The sequence below is a fragment of the Pseudophryne corroboree genome, chromosome 3, assembly GCF_028390025.1.
Source record: "Pseudophryne corroboree isolate aPseCor3 chromosome 3, aPseCor3.hap2, whole genome shotgun sequence".
In the NCBI taxonomy this organism is placed as follows: domain Eukaryota; kingdom Metazoa; phylum Chordata; class Amphibia; order Anura; family Myobatrachidae; genus Pseudophryne; species Pseudophryne corroboree.
In genome coordinates, this window is record NC_086446.1 from 767,383,687 (window position 1) to 767,405,468 (window position 21,782).

Genomic DNA, 21,782 nt, shown 5'->3' on the forward strand with positions numbered 1-21,782 from the left:
TAAAACACAGATAATAGGCACCAATACGTCGGCATATATAAAACACAGATAATAGGCACCAATACGTCGGCATATATAAAACACAGATAATAGGCACCAATACGTCGGCATATATAAAACACAGATAATAGGCACCAATACGTCGGCATATATAAAACACAGATAATAGGTACCAATACGTCGGCATATGTAAAACACAGATAATAGGCACCAATTCGTCGTCATATATAAAACACAGATAATAGGCACCAATATGTCGGCATATATAAAACACAGATAATAGGCACCAATACGTCCGGCTCATTCTAGGTTTGTGTGTATGCTGTAATAACTATTTTAATAACAGGCGTCCATCATCTTAGGGACAAATGCAGATGCAGTTTCTCCTTCAGCCAATGGGGATACAGTATATACTTCATGATTATTGAACTAGCATGCAGTTTACAATCTATAAGTACTTCAGGGCGTTACAATAAGTGGAATGGTCCATTCTTTCACACATTTATCATTAGACCTTGATAGTAATCGCTGTATTGCAGATGGTGGAAAGATTGATGTCTGGGATCTGGAAACACAGGAGAACCTGCGGTCACAGAGAGCGCACGGAGAGAAGGTGTCAGCTCTGCAGGTAAGGGCCCAGTGTAGGACGTGTGCCAGTAACCATGTGACGCAATGACACACCTGCTCTTCCTCCGTTCTCAGTATTACTCCGGGCTGCTGTACTCTGGTTCTTCCGACGGTTCCCTGAAAATTTGGAGATTGTCTCCCTCGGGCTCTCTGAGTCTCCTGCACTCCTGCGACGCCCTGATGCACTCTCTCAGAGGCCTGCATGCTCTTTGTGCCACCGGGGACCAAGTCTACCTGGCGACCCAGGGAGCCTGCTTAAAAGCTGTTAACTGGAAGCAAGGTGAGGGGAACGGTGGCACAGTTTATGGGGTTGGATTAGATATTGTATGTCATTGTCCTATCTGATACAATCCTCTATGTGGAATAAATATGTTGAGCCTGATTCTGAGTCGCATGTAATATGGCTGCGGTTCTGGATGCCTACAGCCATGATCACTCCTATGCCACCATCCCCTGATAATCTGAGATGTACATATCTGTGCGATCGCACTGCCCTCAGCCACCCGTCCGCAAGCGGCAGCGGCTGTCATCACTAGTAACGGCTCTTTCAGCTACCCTATGCTCGGCACAGAAGATGCCACTGAAAATGGCGGGCACTCTGTATATGCGCAACTCAGAATAGGTCACACCACCCCTTGCATGCCAACGCCAATTGCTGCCCAGTTGCCACCCAGTAACGCCCATCGAGAAATAACTAAGGTGCGCATGCCGGCTGGCGACGCATAAGATGCAGGTGCGTTCGGTCTTCGGGGCGACTCAGAATCATCATCCGTCAGTAGGTGAGGTAACAATGGGTTAAACTGTTTTGTATACAGCGTGCCTAGGATGGGGGAAAGATCCAGCAGCTCATTACTCCTGTCTTCATCTCTCTTCCCCAGACCGCCTCACCCGCCTGTCCAATCACACCTCAAGCTCCGGCTTCGCTGACGCTGTCGCTGTCACAGCCGGCAATCTTCTTGTCACCTCTGGGTTTAATATTGATCAGGGACACGGATATCTGAATGGTAAGTCTCCTGTGCAGCTGTGATTAGTCTTTCCACATCACAGGTTATAAGCAGGGGATCTTTCTGGAGATATCAACAGGGTGATGCCGCAGCCCGCAGATGAGATAGGATGTGGTGCACTGCAAGTACAGTGCCAGGGCCCACGGGTAACAAACACCCTGCACCCATTACAGATACACCCCTGTCTCATTATAAGAAAACAGGGGCCTAATTTATGTTAGTACGCAGCAGCTGCTGTTCACGGGGCGGTGTGATTATCGGCAGATTGCGCATGTGTTGCGAACGCACCAAGGTGCCGCTGCCATCTCACTTGCAGTGAGGATTTCACGGAGAAGTGATTGACAGGAAGGGACCATTTGGAGGTGTTAATGGGGAGTGGTTGGAAAAATGCGGGCGTGTCATGGACGTTTTTTCGGGGCATGTGTCTGCCATCAGCTGCAAGCTCTTATGTGCAAAAACACGGCGCCTGTGCCGCTACTGCCGCGTCCAGTCTACGTAGCCATAGACCAGCCCTTAGCCCCGAAGTTCCTCAGGCTGCGAATGAGTATTCAATCGCCCCAGTGGGCGTCTCTTTTCATTCCGGCGCGGCAGCTTCACTTGCTGACATTATCAGTTCCGCAGCCTAGAAAAATCGAAATTTCTGATGCATCTGCCTACAAACATGTGTTAGGCTTACTGTAGCACCAACATGCACTCCGGATATCCCTGTTCTGTGACTTGCTGTAATAAAGCGGGCGAGTGCTTCCAGCTGGCATCAGGCAACACTGTTATAAGGTTTCAGTTACTTTAAACAATAATTTATGGTTTATATAGTGGCCGCATTTTACACCACATCAGTCCCTGCACCACTGGAGCTTGCCATCGAATTCCCTGCCGCATGTCCCCACCCCCACTGTAATATCATGTCATCCATCACCAGCTCTGTGCATTGCTTTGCACATACCCCGGAGCAGTTTATTTCACGCTGCCGTAAATTCCCATCACTTGTCTGGCTGCACATTTCCCCACGCCGGTAACTCTGCTACTAATGCAGGGAGACAGCTCTCCAGTGTGTGAAATTCTGTACATATTGACCTGCCTGTGACACCACAGTATTTTACATTGGATTGACTGAAGCCTCACATCATGACTCTGTGCTGCTGGTAGCATTGTAATTCTCTGATTGGCTACGAGTTGTTCTAACCCCACATGTTTACTCTGCGGCCTGTGTCGGCCATTGAATGAATTTATGAATTTTGTAGGGATCCTGATTCCACCAAACATATTCGGCGCTGGTGGAAAGTGTTGATAAATGTAGGTGACATAATAGTTCTCTGATGGGGAGCGGCGTGCCCCCAGTTCTCATTATATCCCGCACTGTGCCCCCAGTTCTCATTATATGTCGCACTGTGCCCCCAGTTCTCATTATATGTCGCACTGTGCCCCCAGTTCTCATTATATGTCGCACTGTGCCCCCAGTTCTCATTATATGTCGCACTGTGCTCCTAGTTCACATTATATGTCGCACTGTGCCCCTGGATCTCATTATATACCGCACTATGCCCCCGGTTCTCATTATGTATGTCGCACTGTGCCCCCGGTTCTCATTATGTATGTCGCACTGTGCCCCCAGTTCTCATTATATGTCACACTGTGCCCCCGGTTCACATTATATGTCGCACTGTGTCCCCAGTTTACATTGTATGTCGCTCTGTGCCCCCAGTTCAGATCATATGCCGCACTGTGCCCCTGGTTCACATTGTACGCTGCACAGTGCCCCCGGTTCACATTGTATGCCGCACTGTGTCCCCGGTTCACATTGTATGTCGCACAGTGCTCCCGGTTCACATTGTATGCCGCACAGTGCTCCCGGTTCACATTGTATGTCGCACAGTGTTCCCGGTTCACATTATATGTCGCACTGTGCCCCCAGTTCACATTATAATCCGCACTGTGGCCCTCATTCCGAGTTGTTCGCTCGCTAGCTGCTTTTAGCAGCATTGCACACGCTAAGCCGCCGCCCTCTGGGAGTGTATCTTCGCCTAGCAGAATAGCGAACGAAAGATCAGCAGAATTGCAAATAGAAAATTCTTAGTAGTTTCTGAGTAGCTCGAGACTTACTCCTACATTGCGATCAGTTCAGTCAGTTTCGTTCCTGGTTTGACGTCACAAACACACCCAGCGTTGGCCCAGACACTCCCCCGTTTCTCCAGACACTCCCGCGTTTTTCCCTGAAACGCCTGCGTTTTTCCGCACACTCCCAGAAAACGGTCAGTTTCCGCCCAGAAACACCCACTTCCTGCCAATCACACTACGATCACCAGAACGATGAAAAAACGTTGTTACGCTGTGAGTAAAATACCAAACTTTTTTGCTAATTTACTTGGCGCAGGCGCACTGGGAACATTGCGCATGCGCAGTGATAAAGCTGAATATTTATCGTATATAAATCACTTTAAGAGGTCTAAGAACACTGTACGCTATCTACGTAAGAAGTACCGTAAGGGTACGCAAGTTGCGTAGCGATCGCTCAGCCGTAGTCGAGACGCTCAAGCGTCACGTTCGCTTACGGCCCAGTGATCACAGGCAGGCACGCTATTGGCTGCCGACTAACGTAATGATTCGCTATAGCGTAGCGGACGCTCGGGACCACGAGGAGATCACCAGCGATGCAGACGCTCACAACGTTAAACCTTTATATCTATACCTTTAACAATGAGATACACAGTATACCTTAGTGTAGAGACAGAGTGTAAGTGCAACCTGGTGTAACCTGATTAACTACAAAGCTGCTTGAGCGTCACCGACGCTCAGAGAATACTTAACACTATAAAGAATACACAGATACCTGGGCTTAGGGTCCGAAACCTATTATATGTATTATGACTATTATACTTGCAAAAAGAATCACAGTACAAAGCATACACTACAATATAACATAAACCAACTAACCAGATAACTATACAGAAAATACAATACAATACTATTAAGGGAAAATACGAGAGAAAGAGAAAGGAGAGAGAGAGAGATGGCTCACAGTAAGACAATATGATTACGGAGAAAACTTACGCACAAGGGGAAACGATCGCATGTGCCTCGATATCCAGCTCCCGATTATCAGCAATGAGAACCGTTGAAGAGAGTGAACTGGATACGGTCGGCCTGCCTATTTATGCCCCACACACAATACAATTCAATGGTCCCTACAATCTCATTGTTCATTGGACACAGGAATTCGGCTTCGCATTATAACAAAAGGTCATAGGTTGATTCATACAGGTGGGCTGTGACTATTTCCAACTGCTCAGGTGGGAGGGAAACTGGGTTTCCCGCCGCATGGGTAATAAAGTGCAAATAAAGTAAATGTTCATAAACTTCTTATGTCCATAACTATTCGCACGAGCGATTGATCTGCTTCAAACCAACACCGGAATATTTCTAATTAAATATTCTTCCGATGGATACTAAACACCACTGTATTACTCCTGTCTGACCCTTCGTATCAAACAAAGAGGGATTTCTCTGTTCATGAACATTCTATATTAACCAAACTTTCAGAATCTATCAAAGGGACCATGATCTATAAAATACCTTATTACTGAAAATATGTAACGATTGAGTCGCACGCTACGATCACGTAAACTCTACCGTAAATACGCATACCGTGCGCCTGCGGGTGCCCGCGACTGTGAGTATGCGCACGTACGGGAGAGCGTACGCATGCGCAGCACGGACCTGTGTGAGGTGCAAATATGGTAGTGTGCATAGAGATATTTTTCTGACTTTGACAGTCCACCCTTTGGCAGTCAATAATAACTGCCACTTCCTGAAAACATTTCAAAAGGAGAAAAATATATGTTAGGGGTTAATTCATTTCCATGGTTGGGTAAGGGAGGAGAGAGGAGTAGGTGTGAAGAGGGTATGACCTAGTGAGATAGCAGAAGCATGTGTGTATGAGTCCATGTTTGGGGGGTCATGTATCATCGTGCCGTACGTGTTGTAAATCAAGCTTCGAGGTATTGCGAAGTATACATTTGAATTCCTTCTTATCCCGTGGTACAGGTCTGTGGATGGGCTGTCAAACTTTACCGAGCTCTTTTCGGGTTTTGAACAAAATGGGGAGCACATTTTAGTTGATGATACATGAATGGGGGGATATGTGATTGCTGATATCTGTGCCTGTATTCCCTATACTATGTGTGTCATTACCTGAGGGTTGTAGAAATGAAGAAAAGACATAATTACGGAAAATGCGGTGGTATTCTATGTCAGGTTAATGTACATTTGTCGGTTGAAGTTTTGTTCGGTATCAGTTGAAAGTCGTCTTCTTTGCGCTGTGTTGCCCATTAGGTGTGAGCAAAAAGCTTTGTCAATGCCATTAGATTTACAAAAAATGTTGGGCTAGCGTAAGCTTAAGAATTCTAGGGAAACTGGGGATCCATGGCAAAGTTCATCAAATGTCCATATCTCAAGTGGTCAAAACTTCTTCTTTGGTCTATCCGTTGTCTGTATAGCGTCTCGTCAACTTCCTCGTCCAAGTGGGTCTTTTTATCTTGGAGAAAAACCAGAAAAACAGGTGAAAGAAACGGACCGTAGAAATCGCATTTTCATCACATCATTGTTTCTATCATTGGGTCATAAATCAAATCCAGGTTAATTACAGTTTCCTCACTCCTCAAACTCATTACCCGGGTACGATGTTTGCACTTCATTAAAGCCTGACCGCATCTAAATATCAAGCCAATTGATATGACAACACCTAAGATACATAGGAGAAACTTCCCAACATCCATTATGACTCCTTGAGCCCAGTCTCCCAAACCGGAGAACCAATTTCGCGGGTTCAACCATGACACCCAACCAGTCAGCTCATTACCTACAGCAGCAAGAGTGAGATTGTGTTTTCGGCGAAATTCCCACTTCAATTGGAGAATATCGTCCATCTTTTGGTCTATGACCTCGACCGGATCCTCGGTGCTATTCGTAATATATGTGCAACATTTCACGCCGTATTGTGTTGCCAGTGTGACACAATATCCGCCTGTCACTGCTGTGAGGTAATTGAGAACCATTCTATGCTGTACCAGTTCTGTTTTGTAAGCCTGAAGTTCTCTTCCAGTATACCTAAACGTGTCATCATACATTTCAGTGATATTATCTAACAAATTGGCGAGCGCAGAAATGTATTTATAATTCAGCACTCCTCTAGCGGTGCGGGTGAAATCTAACGCGATTAAGAATTGAATCCCGGTGGATTCACTTATCAGATCAGAGGCCGGATGCTCTGTCTTCTCTATCAGGTGCCTTTTAACAACGTGCTCGTAATGGGTGTGAGTATAAGGAGCTTGGGCACCACGGTGTATGTCTTTCATTTTGTCATGTGATACAGTCATTACTTCAGGCAGTACTTTTCCAATATAACACAATCCTTCAGAGTTTGGGGCAAGCCACTTGTACGCCTTTCTCCCGCATATGAAATATGCATCATCGGGGAGAACATATGGGACGGAGTAGGACATAACCATGTTACACACCTTCCATGTGAAATCTCCTAACCCTAATTCTTCCATCTGCTTAGTACACGTATCAGGTTGTACGATATGTGCACAGTATCCTGGTGATACCTCTCCAACTTTAGTAATCCTATTTCCTAAGGTATACCTATACCGGAAAGATTTTCCTCTACTGGCTATGTGGCGTACAAGCTCTGTATCTGTAGGCATTCTATCTGCTCTATGCGAAAAGGTCATGGTGTGGTTACTCCATGACACTTCCCAATTTCCCGGTTTTCGGGGATTGGAGATGTTGAAACATAATAGGGACCTATCCACATGGTATTGGTGGAGCTTCAAACTAGGAGGGCTGGAGATATTAAACCTCCGGTCCACCAGTCTCCCACCATTTAACTCAAGTACCTCCTCTATCGTTAAAGGAAATGGTACTAGCCCTGATTTGCTATGACCCTGAGGTACTTGAGAGCATACCCAACAATCTGTTTTGTTTAACACATTACCCACTAAGGAGTGATAGTCACTCAATGGATGCCGGTCCATATGGATATTAAAGCTGGATTGGCCTTTCTTAATGCACCCATCCTCAATGACATTGTTACAGAGCCTACAGATACAGTTTTCTTCAGCTAACAATCCTTCACAATTCCTTCTATGGTCAATGCTATCGGATCGTTTTCTGATACTCGCCTTTGCTTGTTGATTATGTTGTTCTCGGAAAACTACGCCTCCATCTTTATCATCAGAACCTTTCTGGATCCTTTCTCGACCTCACTGGTACTCTCACCGAAACAGACTGCTCTGGTCAACATCAGGGTCAACATGAAAATCCATATCACAGTCTCTTGGGGCAAGTCCATCTTACAGGAGGAGAAAAGAAGAAATTTGTAAAGGGGGTATAAGAAAACAGTTTGTGGGGGAGAGAACTTGTTACGATAATAAGTTCTCTCGTCTTGTTGTTCTTCTTGTTCTGCTGTCCTCTCAAAAGGTGCTGTCTCTTCAGTCTTCCAAATGAACATTCTGGTGATGCAATATTCCTTCCTAACCGACGATCTTTCTGTAAGGAGCGAAAATCTGGCATTACCATTGGTCCAACTGAGGGGTGACATACCATCTTTAAACCATGAAAACATGAGTGAGAAGAGAGAGAGAGAGAGAGTCAAAAAAAACAAAAGAGAGGGAGAACGCTTCATGTGCATAACTCAACAACAAACAACAATAGGAAACGAGAAACGAAGCATTTTTATCAAACATTTTTCAACATTAAGAAAACATTGTTAGCATTATCAGGCTGTCATATCTACGTGTCTAATGGTCTCCTTGAACAGTCCCTCCCCACCAGCACCTGCATTACTCCACTGTTTGTATCTGGCCAGAAATACATTGTGGCGGATAGGTCATGCTGGGGTTTGGTAGACTTCTGCAAGGACCAAGTGGATATGCAATGTGTGAATTCTTACCAATAATCGTCAGAGATGGGGATAGAGAGAGAGAAAAACATTTTTCTTCACAAATACATTTACAACGTTTCACCTGGTCATTCCTGTGTCTTTCAGTGAATGACCTCCCAATTTATTAACCGTTACCTCAGGCTTACCATCAGTCCTAATGATCACCTTTCCTGCCTATGTGATCCCTGATTATAATTTTGTGTGTTATAACTTTGCTCATTTCTTGGTCTAGGGGGTCTGACTTTATGTGGGTTATTACAGTTGCTGGCATAATGCCCTTCTCTTCTACAATGGTAACAAATCCTTGGCTTTCTCCATGTGCTAGGGGCCTGGGGTTCCGGTCGACTTGATGCATCCTCTAGTGCTTGGATGTTCAGTGTCATCAACCGCTCTCCCTGCGCTTCCCTGGTTCTTTGGATATTTCGGTCATGCTCGATAGCGGACTCTCTTAATGCCGCAACCGAGATACCTCTCCAATGAGGTATTGAGGTTTGTACCCTAATTTTTAGTGTGTCTTTTAAGTTGTTCATTAATACGGACACAGCTACCTCTCTGTGGTGTACATTAGTTTCAATGTCATCTATACCAGTGTACCTAGCCATATCCTGCAGAGCCCGGTGAAAATACTCTTCTGCGGATTCATCTTCTTTTTGTTTTATTGTATAGATTTTATTCCACTTTACTACTGTAGGAAAATATTCTTTCAACTGTAGATTGATTCTTTTTACCTTATCTTGGTTATACTCGTTTGTTAGTGGCACTTCCTCATCTAGCTTACAATCAGCGATAAATTTCAATGAATCAACATCGGGGGGTAAACATGCCCTCAAAACTGTCCTCCAATCTTTGTTACTTGGCTCTGCAGTATGTCCTAGCACTCTAATGTATCTTTGACAAGCAACTAAGTCTTTCCTGGGATCAGGAAATTCAGACAGAATTGTTCTTAATTCTGTTCGGGAAAAGGGGCAGTACATGGCGATGTTCCTGACAGGAGTGATTCCTGAAGAGTCAGTTTCCCCATTTGGTACTGCGATTACCCTAACAGGATTAAGTCCAGTAACGTCATTCTGAATTGATTTTACGATATAAGGTACATTTGTTTGTGCGTGATGTATAATACCATACGTACCTGTGGACACGACCTCACCTGACCCTCCATTAGGGGGTTTGTTTACAGTCTTTACCGATTGGGTCGCGTCCACCTGGATGTCTTGTGTGATGGCTTCTGGAAATGGTGCCGACATCGTTCTGGGCTCACTTTCTTGTTGGTGTTCCTGAGGAAAGTTTAACATGGGGTGCGACTTGCATGGGTTAATAGTTGTACATTCAACAGTATTACAATTATCTTTGTTACATTTATTACACTTATTCTCATCATCTATACTACAGTTGCTAAGAGCGTTTTTATTGTTCACCCTTGTGCTTTTCTCCGCAACCATAATCCCCTCCATTGCCATGTCTCTCCTCTCAAGATGAAAGTTAGGTAAGTAAGTTATATTTCTTTGCATTTCACCCTCCTGTTGCCATAACTGTAAACAATCATAATGCTTGATTCGTCTCTCTGCTGATTTAATGAGACATATCCTTCTCCTTAAATTATGCAACACCTTTGAGTCAAAACTACCTATCCCAGGAAATGGTGCCTTATCCCCCGCAGTCATTCGTGTCCATTCATCACAAAAGGTCTCAGTGTGGGGACCATACCTCCTCCACATTACTAACCGAGCAGACCCTCGGGGTCTGCAAGCCTCTGGAGTCTGAATCCTGACCTCCGACCGTCTCTGTGTTGTGCACTTGGCTGCCATTGTGGACCTTTTTAACACAGAAAAACTTCCTAAAATGCACCAAACACAGAACTTCGTTGGAAATCCTTAAAGCTCTTCCACTGAACTTCTTCTGCTCCGGGTATCTCCGTTCCGCCTTCTAGCAGACACGTGTAGCCGTTGCAGGCCCTATCTCTAGAGATTTTCCTGAGAAAATTCCCTTCCTGTTTCTTTACACAAATCACGCTTGCATGTGCTCCCTACAACACGTATGAGGGCAAGATTTACGCATGGATATACGACCTCATATCACGTTGCGTTATTGGTCACACATACAACCGTGCGGTCCAATCGTACCACTTATAGACACTTGTTGTCCATAAATGGTAGGATCATTGGAGTCTCCCTACTGTGCTCCAAAACAGCCAGAGCGTAATTTTATCACACTCTGTTGCACGTTTTCACTCAGATCGTGCTCATCATGTTCCACACAGATCACAAAGTTCACAAAGCGGGATTATCACACAGATCACAAAGTCCACAAAGCGGGATTCAATACACTCATACCGTTTTCAACCCACTATCATTCTTATAGTTTTCTGATCAGAAAAATCATTTCCCGTAGTCTGATAGCTCTCCCCAGAGGTGTTGCAGTAAAGTAAGGTATTTAAACTAAGTTTTGGAAAGCTGAAATCAATTTGTGCTATTTATCGCCTTGCGCTATTTACCGCGTTGCGCTATTTATCGCCTGTTAAAATCAACTTGTGGTTTGAGTTACGTGGGCGTACACAGACGCTCCGTTGCGTAATATACGCTGCGTGCGTCGGCCTTTGGATTGTGTACGCAAGTCTTTGTTAGAGACACGTGTACGCAAAGCAAAGATCCACCGTAACACAATTTATACTTTTATCAATGTAGATGATCCTTGATCATCTACCACACACCACACTGACTTCGCCTTATCTCCCAGGCAAAAACTGTGTGTTTGTCTACACTTTTACTATATTACCTTTACTCAAACTATTGAAATAGCGGCAAATTTCTCTCAGCACTTTTATCAACTATAAAACTAGCAGACAGGAGAGTGATATACGAAAATACACAGATGAAAAAGAAATGCAGATATATATGTGCGTGCGTGTGTCCGCAAGACAGAAAAATAAACAGTTTTAAAAGACTATCGTTTTGTTCTTACCTCCGGTTCCCGGGTTCCTTCAGCACTCTTTACCTAAGCGAAGCAGACGCTTATCCCGTCAGCACTACGAGAGATACAACCTCCCGCCCTTTGCTGAGGGATAATGTCTGCTGATCTACCTAGTGCAGATATGTGAAGGACTGGACGGCCCCCAATTGATAAAGCTGAATATTTATCGTATATAAATCACTTTAAGAGGTCTAAGAACACTGTACGCTATCTACGTAAGAAGTACCGTAAGGGTACGCAAGTTGCGTAGCGATCGCTCAGCCGTAGTCGAGACGCTCAAGCGTCACGTTCGCTTACGGCCCAGTGATCACAGGCAGGCACGCTATTGGCTGCCGACTAACGTAATAATTCGCTATAGCGTAGCGGACGCTCGGGACCACGAGGAGATCACCAGCGATGCAGACGCTCACAACGTTAAACCTTTATATCTATACCTTTAACAATGAGATACACAGTATACCTTAGTGTAGAGACAGAGTGCAAGTGCAACCTGGTGTAACCTGATTAACTACAAAGCTGCTTGAGCGTCACCGACGCTCAGAGAATACTTAACACTATAAAGAATACACAGATACCTGGGCTTAGGGTCCGAAACCTATTATATGTATTATGACTATTATACTTGCAAAAAGAATCACAGTACAAAGCATACACTACAATATAACATAAACCAACTAACCAGATAACTATACAGAAAATACAATACAATACTATTAAGGGAAAATACGAGAGAAAGAGAAAGGAGAGAGAGAGAGAGATGGCTCACAGTAAGACAATATGATTACGGAGAAAACTTACGCACAAGGGGAAACGATCGCATGCGCCTCGATATCCAGCTCCCGATTATCAGCAATGAGAACCGTTGAAGAGAGTGAACTGGATACGGTCGGCCTGCCTATTTATGCCCCACACACAATACAATTCAATGGTCCCTACAATCTCATTGTTCATTGGACACAGGAATTCGGCTTCGCATTATAACAAAAGGTCATAGGTTGATTCATACAGGTGGGCTGTGACTATTTCCAACTGCTCAGGTGGGAGGGAAACTGGGTTTCCCGCCGCATGGGTAATAAAGTGCAAATAAAGTAAATGTTCATAAACTTCTTATGTCCATAACTATTCGCACGAGCGATTGATCTGCTTCAAACCAACACCGGAATATTTCTAATTAAATATTCTTCCGATGGATACTAAACACCACTGTATTACTCCTGTCTGACCCTTCGTATCAAACAAAGAGGGATTTCTCTGTTCATGAACATTCTATATTAACCAAACTTTCAGAATCTATCAAAGGGACCATGATCTATAAAATACCTTATTACTGAAAATATGTAACGATTGAGTCGCACGCTACGATCACGTAAACTCTACCGTAAATACGCATACCGTGCGCCTGCGGGTGCCCGCGACTGTGAGTATGCGCACGTACGGGAGAGCGTACGCATGCGCAGCACGGACCTGTGTGAGGTGCAAATATGGTAGTGTGCATAGAGATATTTTTCTGACTTTGACAGCAGTTTGCGACTAATCGCTCCGTAGCGAAAAACAATAACGAGCGAACAACTCGGAATGACCTCCTGTGCCTCTAGTTCTCACGATAAGCCGCACTGTGCTCCCAGTTCACATTCTATACCGCACTGTGCCCCCAGTTCACATTCTATCCCGCACTGTGCCCACAGTTCACATTCTATGCCGCACTGTGCCCCCAGTTCACATTCTATGCCGCACTGTGCCCCCAGTTCACATTCTATGCCGTACTGTGCCCCCAGTTCACATTCTAAGCCGCACTGTGCCCCCGGTTCTCATTATATGTCGCACTGTGCCCCTGGTTCTCATTAAATGTCGCACTGTGCCCCCAGTTCTCATTATATGTCGCACTGTGCCCCCAGTTCTCATTATATGTTGCACTGTGCACCCAGTTCTCATTATATGTCGCACTGTGCCCCCGGTTCACATTATTTCCTGCACTGTGCCCCCCGGTTCACATTGTATGCCGCACTGTGTCCCCAGTTTACATTGTATGTCGTTCTGTGCCTCCGGTTCAGATCATAAATCCGCACTGTGCCCCTGGTTCACATTGTATGCCGCACAGTGCCCCCGGTTCACATTATATCCTGCACTGTGCCCCCGGTTCACATTGTATGCCGCACTGTGCCCCCGGTTCACATTGTATGCCGCACTGTGTCCCCGGTTCACATTGTATGCCGCACAGTGCTCCCGGTTCACATTGTATGCCGCACAGTGCTCCCGGTTCACATTGTATGCCGCACAGTGCTCCCGGTTCACATTGTATGCCGCACAGTGCTCCCTGTTCACATTGTATGTCGCACAGTGTTTCCGGTTCACATTCTATGCCGCACTGTGCCCCCAGTTCACATTCTATGCTGCACTGTGCCTCCGCACCACATTATAAGCCGCACTGTGCCCCCAGTTCACATTAAATTCCAAGGTAGATTGTCCAGCTTTAAAAGCCACCATCATTGCGGTTGCATCAGGCCTTATAAAGCCTTGTAGTCATGCTCGCTCAGGTGACAAGTGACCAATGACAAACGATCATTGAATCAGGGATTCTTTGCCGAGATCTAGTGCTGGCATAATTAGTGTTTTTAAAGCTGAAGAGTTGACTCGGCAATAAGCTGATTTTTGCAAACTTGCTACCTGTTGTGACTCCATTGCAGCGTCATAGGACGCCTCTCCTGTCCCATCCTGCATCTCATTAGTGACTAATAGGCCTGCTGAGCCCAGACGCTGGGTCCCATTAGTAAACTTTCAGATAAAACCATATTTCAGTTAAACAGCTCGTACAGTGCCAGATTATTAGCTGATACCCTTCCCTGCGCACAGTGTAACCCGCATTATGTAGGTCGAACTACAAAATCATTAAATTATTGTTTTATTGAGCTCAGGCGGAAAATTACAAATGGAACTCAAATCATTCACGGTTGAGGCGTTTTATTGAACATCACAGCAAAAGCAGTAAAAGTAATGTGCAGTTTTAGCACAGCCTATCAGGTGGAGATAAACGTAAACCACCGTATGTATTATGCATTATGGAGCGAGATTCCTTCCTACCAGCATTCTGTGAAACCTTGTGATTTATACACAGAAAAGTGACTTTTGTATTTGCTGCTGGCAGGACCTGGGAGAGCAGCTCACACACCGGGGGACGTAACCCACCACTGGATAATGTTATATAATGGGAATAATGTACTCCCTACAGCGGAACCAGAGTGATGTGTCAGTGAGGACAGGGCTGCATGTGACAGGGGCAGTGACATGATGTGAGGAGGGGAATGGAGGCAGCAGCCACAGACTGAGAGTTATATAGTGGAAGGAGCAGGGTACACCAGCAGCACAGAGTATATAAGGAGACGAGTTATGTGTCAGTGAGGACAAGGCTGCATGTGACAGGGGCAGTGACATGATGTGAGGAGGGAAAGGAGGCCACAGGAAGCCACAGGCTGAGAGTTATATAGTGGGAGGAGCAGGGTCCCCAGCAGCACAGAGTATATCAGGAGATGAGTGATGTGTCAGTGAGGACAGGGCTGTATGTGACGGACAGTGACATGATGTGAGGAGGGGAATGGAGGCAGCAGGAAGCCACAGACTGAGAGTTATATAGTGGGAGGAGCAGGGTCCCCAGCAGCACAGAGTATATCAGGAGATGAGTGATGTTTCAGTGAGGACAGGGCTGCATGTAACAGGGGCAGTGACATGATGTGAGGATGATGGAGGCAGCAGGAAGCCACAGACTGTGAGTTATATAGTGAGAGGAGCAAGGTCCCCAGCAGCACAGAGTATATCAGGAGATGAGTGATGTGTCAGTGAGGACAGGGCTGCATGTGACAGGGGCAGTGACATGATGTGAGGAGGGGAATGGAGGCAGCAGGAAGCCACAGACTGAGAGTTATATAGTGGGAGGAGCAGGGTCCCCAGCAGCACAGAGTATATCAGGAGATGAGTGATGTTTCAGTGAGGACAGGGCTGCATGTAACAGGGGCAGTGACATGATGTGAGGATGATGGAGGCAGCAGGAAGCCACAGACTGAGAGTTATATAGTGGGAGGAGCAGGGTACACCAGCAGCACAGAGTATATCAGGAGATGAGTGATGTGTCAGTGAGGACAGGGCTGCATGTGACAGGGGCAGTGACATGATGTGAGGAGGGGAATGGAGGCAGCAGGAAGCCACAGACTGAGAGTTATATAGTGGGAGGAGCAGGATACACCAGCAGCACATAGTATATCAGGAGGTAAGGGATTTGTCAGTGAGGACGGGGCTGAATGTGACATGGGTAGTGACATGATGTGAGGAGGGGAATAAAGGCAGCAGGAAGCCACAGACTGAGAGTTATATAGTGGGAGGAGCAGGGTCACCCAGCAGCACAGAGTATATCAGGAGAGGAGTGATGTGTCAGTGAGGACAGGGCTGCATGTGACAGGGGTAGTGACATGATGTGAGGAGGGGATTGGAGGCAGCAGGAAGCCACAGACTGTGAGTTATATAGTGAGAGGAGCAAGGTCCCCAGCAGCACAGAGTATATCAGGAGATCAGTGATGTGTCAGTGAGGACAGGGCTGCATGTGACAGGGGCAGTGACATGATGTGAGGAGGGGAATGGAGGCAGCAGGAAGCCACAGACTGAGAGTTATATAGTGGGAGGAGCAGGGTACACCAGCAGCACAGAGTATATAAGGAGACGAGTTATGTGTCAGTGAGGACAAGGCTGCATGTGACAGGGGCAGTGACATGATGTGAGGAGGGAAAGGAGGCCACAGGAAGCCACAGGCTGAGAGTTATATAGTGGGAGGAGCAGGGTCCCCAGCAGCACAGAGTATATCAGGAGATGAGTGATGTGTCAGTGAGGACAGGGCTGTATGTGACGGACAGTGACATGATGTGAGGAGGGGAATGGAGGCAGCAGGAAGCCACAGACTGAGAGTTATATAGTGGGAGGAGCAGGGCCCCAGCAGCACAGAGTATATCAGGAGATGAGTGATGTGTCAGCGAGGACAGGGCTGCATGTGACAGGGGCAGTGACATGATGTGAGGAGAGGAATGGAGGCAACAGGAAGCCACAGACTGAGAGTTATATAGTGGGAGGAGCAGGGTACACCAACAGCACAGAGTATATAAGGAGATGAGTGATGTGTCAGTGAGGACAGGGCTGCATGTGACAGGGGTAGTGACATGATGTGAGGAGGGGAATGGAGACAGCAGGAAGCCACAGACTGAGAGTTATATAGTGGGAGGAGCAGGGCCCCAGCAGCACAGAGTATATCAGGAGATGAGTGATGTGTCCGCGAGGACAGGGCTGCATGTGACAGGGGCAGTGACGTGAGGAGAGGAATGGAGGCAACAGGAAGCCACAGACAGAGTTATATAGTGGGAGGAGCAGGGTCCCCAGCAGCACAGAGTATATCAGGAGATGAGTGATGTGTCAGTGAGGACAGGGCTGCATGTGACAGGGGCAGTGAGGATGATGGAGGCAGCAGGAAGCCACAGATTGAGAGTTATATAGTGGGAGGAGCAGGGTCCCCAGCAGCACAGAGTATATCAGGAGAGGAGTGATGTGTCAGTGAGGACAGGGCTGCATGTGACATGATGTGAGGATGATGGAGGCAGCAGGAAGCCACAGACTGAGAGTTATATAGTGGAAGGAGCAGGGTCCCCAGCAGCACAGAGTATATCAGGAGAGGAGTGATGTGTCAGTGAGGACAGGGCTGCATGTGACAGGGGTAGTGACATGATGTGAGGAGGGGAATGAAGGCAGCAGGAAGCCACAGACTGAGAGTTATATAGTGGGAGGAGCAGGGTCCCCAGCAGCACAGAGTATATCAGGAGAGGAGTGATGTGTCAGTGAGGACAGGGCTGCATGTGACAGGGGCAGTGACATGATGTGAGGATGATGGAGGCAGCAGGAAGCCACAGACTGAGAGTTATATAGTGGGAGGAGTAGGGTCCCCAGCAGCACAGAGTATATCAGGAGATGAGTGATGTGTCAGTGAGGACAGGGCTGCATGTGACAGGGGCAGTGACATGATGTGAGGAGGGGAATGGAGGCAGCAGGAAGCCACAGACTGAGAGTTATATAGTGGGAGGAGCAGGGTACACCAGCAGCACAGAGTATATCAGGAGATGAGTGATGTGTCAGTGAGGACAGGGCTGCATGTGACAGGGGTAGTGACATGATGTGAGGAGGGGAATAAAGGCAGCAGGAAGCCACAGACAGAGTTATATAGTGGAAGGAGCAGGGTACACCAGCAGCACAGAGTATATCAGGAGATGAATGGTGTGTCAGTGAGGACAGGGCTGCATGTGAGAGGGGCAGTGACATGATGTGAGGAGGGGAATGGAGGCAGCAGGAAGCCACAGACTGAGAGTTATATAGTGGGAGGAGCAGGGTACACCAGCAGCACAGAGTACATCATGAGATGAGTGATGTGTCAGTGAGGACAGGGCTGTATGTGACAGGGGTAGTGACATGATGTGAGGAGGGGAATGGAGGCAGCAGGAAGCCACAGACTGAGAGTTATATAGTGGGAGGAGCAGGGTACACCAGCAGCACAGAGTATATCAGGAGGTGAGTGATTTGTCAGTGAGGACGGGCTGAATGTGACAGGGGTAGTGACATGATGTGAGGAGGGGAATGAAGGCAGCAGGAAGCCACAGACTGAGAGTTATATAGTGGGAGGAGCAGGGTCCCCAGCAGCAGAGTATATCAGGAGATCAGTGATGTGTCAGTGAGGACAGGGCTGCATGTGACAGGGGCAGTGACATGATGTGAGGAGGGGAATGGAGGCAGCAGGAAGCCACAGACTGAGAGTTATATAGTGGAAGGAGCAGGGTACACCAGCAGCACAGAGTATATCAGGAGATGAATGGTGTGTCAGTGAGGACAGGGCTGCATGTGAGAGGGGCAGTGACATGATGTGAGGAGGGGAATGGAGGCAGCAGGAAGCCACAGACTGTGAGTTATATAGTGGGAGGAGCAGGGTACACCAGCAGCACAGAGTATATCAGGAGGTGAGTGATTTGTCAGTGAGGACGGGCTGAATGTCACAGGGGTAGTGACATGATGTGAGGAGGGGAATGAAGGCAGCAGGAAGCCACAGACTGTGAGTTATATAGTGAGAGGTGCAAGGTCTCCAACAGCACAGAGTATATCAGGAGGTGAGTGATGTGTCAGTGAGGACAGGGCTGCATGTGACAGGGGTAGTGACATGATGTGAGGAGGGGATTGGAGGCAGCAGGAAGCCACAGACTGTGAGTTATATAGTGAGAGGAGCAAGGTCCCCAGCAGCACAGAGTATATCAGGAGTTGAGTGATGTGTCAGTGAGGACAGGGCTGCATGTGACAGGGGCAGTGACATGATGTGAGGAGGGGAATAAAGGCAGCAGGAAGCCACAGACTGTGAGTTATATAGTGGGAGGAGCAGGGTCCCCAGCAGCACAGAGTATATCAGGAGATGAGTGATGTGTCAGTGAGGACAGGGCTGCATGTGACAGGGGCAGTGACATGATGTGAGGATGATGGAGGCCACAGACTGAGAGTTATATAGTGGGAGGAGCAGGATCCCCAGCAGCACAGAGTATATCAGGAGATGAGTGATGTGTCAGTGAGGACAGGGCTGCATGTGACAGGGGCAGTGACATGATGTGAGGAGAGGAATGGAGGCAGCAGGAAGCCACAGACTGTGAGTTATATAGTGAGAGGTGCAAGGTCTCCAACAGCACAGAGTATATCAGGAGGTGAGTGATGTGTCAGTGAGGACAGGGCTGCATGTGACAGGGGCAGTGACATGATGTGAGGAGGGGAATGGAGGCAGCAGGAAGCCACAGACTGAGAGTTATATAGTGGGAGGAGCGGGGTACACCAGCAGCACAGAGTATATCAGGAGATGAGTGATGTGTCAGTGAGGACAGGGCTGCATGTGACAGGGGCAGTGACATGATGTGAGGAGGGGAATGTAGGCAGCAGGAAGCCACAGACTGAGAGTTATATAGTGGAAGGAGCAGGGTCCCCAGCAGCACAGAGTATATCAGGAGATGAGTGATGTGTCAGTGAGGACAGGGCTGCATGTGACAGGGGCAGTGACATGATGTGAGGAGGGGAATGGAGGCAGCAGGAAGCCACAGACTGAGAGTTATATAGTGGGAGGAGCAGGGTACACCAGCAGCACAGAGTATATCAGGAGATGAGGGATGTGTCAGTGAGGACAGGGCTGCATGTGACAGGGGTAGTGACATGATGTGAGGAGGGGAATAAAGGCAGCAGGAAGCCACAGACTGAGAGTTATATAGTGGAAGGAGCAGGGTACACCAGCAGCACAGAGTATATCAGGAGATGAATGGTGTGTCAGTGAGGACAGGGCTGCATGTGAGAGGGGCAGTGACATGATGTGAGGAGGGGAATGGAGGCAGCAGGAAGCCACAGACTGAGAGTTATATAGTGGAAGGAGCAGGGTCCCCAGCAGCACAGAGTATATCAGGAGAGGAGTGATGTGTCAGTGAGGACAGGGCTGCATGTGACAGGGGCAGTGACATGATGTGAGGAGGGGAATGGAGGCAGCAGGAAGCCACAGACTGAGAGTTATATAGTGGAAGGAGCAGGGTACACCAGCAGCACAGAGTATATCAGGAGGTGAGTGATTTGTCAGTGAGGACGGGCTGAATGTGACAGGGGTAGTGACATGATGTGAGGAGGGGAATGAAGGCAGCAGGAAGCCACAGACTGAGAGTTATATAGTGGGAGGAGCAGGGTCCCCAGCAGCACAGAGTATATCAGGAGATGAGTGATGTTTCAGTGAGGACAGGGCTGCATGTAACAGGGGCAGTGACATGATGTGAGGATGATGGAGGCAGCAGGAAGCCACAGACTGAGAGTTATATAGTGGGAGGAGCAGGGTACACCAGCAGCACAGAGTATATCAGGAGATGAGTGATGTGTCAGTGAGGACAGGGCTGCATGTGACAGGGGCAGTGACATAATGTGAGGAGGGGAATGGAGGCAGCAGGAAGCCACAGACTGAGAGTTATATAGTGGGAGGAGCAGGATACACCAGCAGCACATAGTATATCAGGAGGTAAGGGATTTGTCAGTGAGGACGGGGCTGAATGTGACATGGGTAGTGACATGATGTGAGGAGGGGAATAAAGGCAGCAGGAAGCCACAGACTGAGAGTTATATAGTGGGAGGAGCAGGGTACACCAGCAGCACAGAGTATATAAGGAGATGAGTGATGTGTCAGTGAGGACAGGGCTGCATGTGACAGGGGTAGTGACATGATGTGAGGAGGGTAATGGACGCAGCAGGAAGCCACAGACTTAGAGTTATATAGTGGGAGGAGCAGGGTCACCCAGCAGCACAGAGTATATCAGGAGAGGAGTGATGTGTCAGTGAGGACAGGGCTGCATGTGACAGGGGTAGTGACATTTGAGGAGGGGATTGGAGGCAGCAGGAAGCCACAGACTGTGAGTTATATAGTGAGAGGAGCAAGGTCCCCAGCAGCACAGAGTATATCAGGAGATGAGTGATGTGTCAGTGAGGACAGGGCTGCATGTGACAGGGGCAGTGACATGATGTGAGGAGGGGAATAAAGGCAGCAGGAAGCCACAGGCTGAGAGTTATATAGTGGGAGGAGCAGGATCCCCAGCAGCACAGAGTATATCAGGAGATGAGTGATGTGTCAGTGAGGACAGGGCTGCATGTGACAGGGGCAGTGACATGATGTGAGGAGGGGAATGGAGGCAGCAGGAAGCCACAGACTGAGAGTTATATAGTGGGAGGAGCGGGGTACACCAGCAGCACAGAGTATATCAGGAGATGAGTGATGTGTCAGTGAGGACAGGGCTGCATGTGACAGGGGCAGTGACATGATGTGAGGATGATGGAGGCAGCAGGAAGCCACAGACTGAGAGTTATATAGTGGAAGGAGCAGGGTCCCCAGCAGCACAGAGTATATCAGGAGAGGAGTGATGTGTCAGTGAGGACAGGGCTGCATGTGACAGGGGTAGTGACATGATGTGAGGAGGGGAATGAAGGCAGCAGGAAGCCACAGACTGAGAGTTATATAGTGGGAGGAGCAGGGTCCCCAGCAGCAGAGTATATCAGGAGATGAGTGATGTGTCAGTGAGGACAGGGCTGCATGTGACAGGGGTAGTGACATGATGTGAGGAGGGGAATGAAGGCAGCAGGAAGCCACAGACTGAGAGTTATATAGTGGGAGGAGCAGGGTC

At 47.6% G+C, this 21,782-nt stretch overlaps 1 protein-coding gene across 6 annotated transcripts in view; it reads left to right on the top strand.

The window, feature by feature from the left end:
• LOC135056819 (WD repeat-containing protein 5-like) overlaps positions 1–21,782 on the top strand; it is a 101,546-nt gene that overhangs the window by 46,156 nt on the left and 33,608 nt on the right. For all 6 annotated transcript variants that reach the window (XM_063962455.1, XM_063962452.1, XM_063962450.1 and 3 more), the window contains exons 9-11: positions 540–628; positions 703–907; positions 1,506–1,631. In XM_063962455.1, coding sequence (XP_063818525.1) covers positions 540–628; positions 703–907; positions 1,506–1,631 — 420 coding nt within the window. The remainder of the gene's footprint in view (positions 1–539; positions 629–702; positions 908–1,505; positions 1,632–21,782) is intronic.